The 4,791-nt window shown below is 29.5% G+C and overlaps 1 protein-coding gene across 1 annotated transcript; it reads left to right on the top strand.

Annotated features, from left to right (window-relative positions):
* Window positions 1-571: 571 nt before the first annotated feature.
* On the top strand, window positions 572-1,366 carry LOC112520670 (zinc finger protein GIS3-like). The gene has a single exon (XM_025129118.1). The coding sequence runs from the start codon at window positions 583-585 to the stop codon at window positions 1,150-1,152; it is 570 nt and encodes a 189-aa protein (XP_024984886.1). The 5' UTR covers window positions 572-582; the 3' UTR covers window positions 1,153-1,366.
* The last annotated feature ends 3,425 nt before the right edge of the window (window positions 1,367-4,791 follow it).

Below are 4,791 nucleotides of genomic sequence, written 5' to 3' on the forward strand. Positions count from 1 at the left end.
ATGTTTATTTCTTATTTGATTGTGTTTATCTACAGTTAGTTATTATAATTCAAACATGAAGTTTTAATAAGTTGTATTTATTAATAATTTACTTGTAATCTTGAACTTTAAGCAATATGCATCAATAAACAGTATTTCATGTGTAAAAAAATAGTTTTTAAGAGTTTTTATTAAATGCTTTGTAATATAGATTACTTAGTGTTCATAAATTTTAAATAAATTCAGTGTTATTTTTAAAGCTGGTGTTAAATATTCACAAAATAAATACAAGAAAACCCACTTTTTTCATATGATTCGAGTATAAAAACCTGTATATTCTTATGAGTAGAAAAGTAAGAAATTTGAATAATAAGGACAATGTGATAAAACGAGACAGAATTTTATATGATTTCATCGACAAGTAGCTCATCTTGGGTCCTACTTAACATTTTTTTGTCAAATATGATATTGCTTTTGATATCAAAACCGTATGTTTTTTCAAATAAAGATTTCATTTTTGTAAGATTATAATGTGCGTGAGTGTGTATATATATTGGTTTCTGAACTTAATTTTATTCTGTTATAATATCTTCTAAATTCACAATGGGTGAGAACTCATCATCACCAACAGGGAGAAACTTCAGTGATTTCATTAATCAAAATGCCTCATTCTCTTCCTCCTCTTCTGTAATGAAGTTGTTTGGTGTCGCCGTCACTGACGGTGGCATAGCTCCGACGTCGACGACACCTCAACCCGACATCGACACCAACAAAAGATTCGAGTGCCAATACTGCAAACGAGACTTTGCCAATTCGCAAGCATTAGGTGGTCATCAGAATGCACACAAAAAAGAACGACAAAGATTAAAAAGGGTGCACTTCATGAGCAACCACCGGCGGTTTGCAGCGCCGGTGACCATTCTAAATGCACATGCAACAAGATCTGTGCAGTTCCAGCAACCGCAGATGGCGGTAGTGGATCATTATATATGTCCACCGTCAGCACCACAGGTTCTGTCGGGTGTTCCTTTAAGGTTACCAAGCAGGTTTTATATCGGACGACCGTCGCAGTTCAACGCCACTGCCGGAGTGAGTCGGAATTCATCAAGGATGATTGAAGAAGCAGCAGATGAGATTAATGGTGATGGAGTGGATGTTGATCTGCATCTGTGATAATTCCATTTTCAGCTGTTGAGAATTTTTACTTTCTTTTTTGCTTTTTTAAATTCTAATTAATTAATTTTGATGATTTGGTTTTAATTTCTTGGGTTATTTTATAGTAATTCAAGAATTTGCTTTTATATCTATATATAGTTTCAGACGAGTTAAATAATTCCTTGTAATCTAGGAGTAGTGACCACTAATAAAAAGCTAAACCTTGTGAGCTTTCGAATTAACTATTATTTTTTCCTAAATATTTTTTTAGAGTAGATAAAACCCGCAAAGCCCGTGATAATAGCTGAAGTCCTGGTGAAAATTTTAATGACCGTCATGTCTATCCAACAAATAAATTGTTTGATGGTGATAGTGACGGTGGTGATTAAGTTAGAGGGAGTTCTTGACAAATGAAAATTTTGGATTCAGAGTTATGTTATTTGTGTATGTAAATAAAAAAAAATGCATTTTATTTGTATAAATGCATCAAATACTTTAAATAATTATACATGTTAAGTTGTTAACTATGAGTTTAGTTTCACTGTGATCTCTCACTTTCCGTGAGAATCGCTACTCAACCATTGACCCCGTTTGAGCCAATGATGGTGATCGAACGTCTTTTCTCTGTGATTAGGTTTTCTAGTGTTCCACATATAGGCATCCTAATAAGCATTGACATGATATTTCTCATGTTTGTTATAAACGGATATTTGATTATTAAAGCTCAGGGTTGTTTTTGAAAGGCAGTTATAAGTTGAAGGGTTATATGCTAAGGTGCCTAAATTATTTTAAAAAGCCCACCGCGTTATATATTTATTATGATTATTATGGGATAATGGTTTTATCTCATGTGGAATTGTTTTAAAAAGAAGAAGAAAAGAAGAAAGAAAATTTTCTGGGCATTTTCTTAAGCTCGAGTGGAAACAAAATTGAGAGAGGAAGCTAAATTATGTGAAACTTTTTTGCTTGGATAATTGTTGTTGTTTGTCAGTATACCTTCATCTCTTTGTGATTAAAATGAGTTTAATTTTATCAATTTTCTTTATTTGGAAACTGGGTATAGAACCATATGGTTCTTTATCTGAAATTCTTGTTAAAACTGTTTTGATGTCATATTTGGCAAAGATTGTGGGTTATTGTTATTACATAAAGTGTGGAAATAAAGATGACATATCAAATTGATGTGTATTTTGGATTATAAGGGTGACATACTAAGGAGAGGTATATTTTGAATTATAAATATGACACATCAAGGAGAGGTGTATACCAAGATAAGGGTGACAAAATCATAGAGTTCTAAAAATTGGGTTTTAATCAAGTGTTCAAAATTATCGCATTCTTATGATGTGATAACTTAGAGTTGTCACATATGTGTGATGCAATAACTTAGAGTTATCGTATCTGTATGATGCGATGAAGTGTGGTTATCCGTATCTATATGATGCGAGGAGTAAGTTTATCGTATCATTGTGATGCGACAAAGTTGATTTATCGCACATGTGTGATGCGACAACTTAGGTTTATCGCATAAGTATGATGCAATGGGTTGTGGTCATCGTACCAGTGTGTTGCAAGGAAAATGAGATTATCTTATTTTGTCATGCGAGGACCTATATGATGCGACAAGTTGACTAAAATGTGTTTATTAAATAATTTGATTATTTGATGCGATAAAGGAGGTTTGATGTGGCAAAATGATGTATATTTGTTACTTTTACAAATATTAGTGTATAAATGTAATTTGGTGATTATTCACCCTGTAATTACATCAAAGAGATTTCTCACTAGACCTCAAGGTCTAACATATATTTTGTGTTTAAAAAATGTGCGTTATAGGTCAGATACAACTAGAGGATACCTGTTATGTTTTCATAAATTTAGAAAAAATATTTATGATTTTTATTTTGCTTTAAAAGTGATCCCTGATCACCAAGTCCATTAATGAATGTCGGTTAAATAAATGGTAGTATAGTCTTTCTTTATCTATTTTTCTTAAATTTCTTTTAAAAATATAATAATGTATATTGTGTATATATATATATATATATATATATATATTAGAAGGGTACCTGCACAATATAGCGAGATACATCTCGATTTTAATGTTTCATTTTTTTTTCTCAATCGATGTTGGTTTTATGTGGTTTTGATAAAAAAAATTATGTTTTTATTTTTAAATAAAATATAAATATGAAGATATCATAAAAAATTAATTTTTTTAATATTATTAACAAACTAATTATTTAAAATTTCTTTTTTGTGTGCGTATTTCTTTAATTCAAAATTTTATTTTGATTAATAATATAATTTTTAATAAAAATAATGATCAAATTTTTTGTTAGAAATCAATGATTATCTTATTTTTTTTAGATTTTTATATTTAAAATGAGATATTTATCCTCTATTCAATTATGTTTATCTACAGTTAGTTACACGAATTCAAACATAAAGCTTTAATAAGTTGTACTTACACAAAATTTACTCGTAATTTTGAACTTTAAGTAATATGCATCAATAAACAGTACTTCATGCATAAAAAATGGTTTTTAAGAGTTTTTGCCAATTGCTTTATAATATAATTAGAAGGTACTCGCACAATGTAGCGAGATACATCTTGATTTTAATAATTTACTTTATTATTTATCTCAGTCGATGTTATAATATGGTCTTATGTGATTTTGAAAAAACGATAATGTTTTTATTTTTGAATAAAATATAAAATTGAAGATCTCATAAAAATTTGATAAAAATATATTAATATTAATATCAAATTAATTATTTAAAAATTCTTCATTTTTTGTGCAATTTCTTAATTCAAATTTTTTGTTATAATTTAATTTAGTTTCAATAACGAAGTAATTTATATTTGGTTTAATAATATAATTTTCTTATAAAGATAATAATTAATTATTTTGTTAAAACTCGATAATTATTCTAATTATATTTTAGAATTTTTATATTTTAAAATGTAAAGATAATAATTAATTATTTGTTAGAACTGATAATTATCCTAATTATATTTTAGAATTTTTATATTTTAAATGAGATGTTTATCCTCTTTTTGATTATGCTTATCCACAGTTAGTTATACAAATTCAAACATGAAGCTTTAATAAGTGTACTTATGCATAATTTACTTGTAATCTCAAATTTTAAGTAATATGCATTAATAAACAGTACTTGATGCATAAAAAATAGTTTTTAAAAGTTTTTATCAAAATACTTTAAAATATAGTATAGATATTGATATAGATACGTGAGAAAACTTCAATTTTAGTCCCCTGGTTCGAATCCCTTAACGATGGTGGCTCCTTTTCCCCCCTCCCCTTTTCCTCCGACGAATAATATTTCCGATGACCCCTTCTTCTCCGGTGGCAGCTCTCAAAACCAAAATCATAAAATGAAAAAAAACTGAACCTCCATCATCGGTGCAACTCTTTTCACCATACCAAACCCCACGATCCACCGTACCAAACCGCATTGATCTGCACCTCGGTTTCGTGCAATTGTATATGTATTTATTGTGTGTTGGTCGGAGCTGGGAAACCCCATTGAAATCTCACAGGGATGCAATCTGGTTCATGTTCTTCGAAGTAGATCTAGGGAGGGGTTTTGGGGGATCTGGAGGGGATGGGATGCTTCTGGTTCTGGGTATCA

This window comes from Cynara cardunculus (assembly GCF_001531365.2).
Source record: "Cynara cardunculus var. scolymus isolate 2C chromosome LG 11, CcrdV1, whole genome shotgun sequence".
NCBI classification, from domain to species: Eukaryota; Viridiplantae; Streptophyta; class Magnoliopsida; order Asterales; family Asteraceae; genus Cynara; species Cynara cardunculus.

Bases quoted from the DNA above. Each gene is read 5' to 3' on its own strand.
- LOC112520670 (XM_025129118.1), top strand. From the start codon at position 583: ATGGGTGAGAACTCATCATCACCAACAGGGAGAAACTTCAGTGATTTC.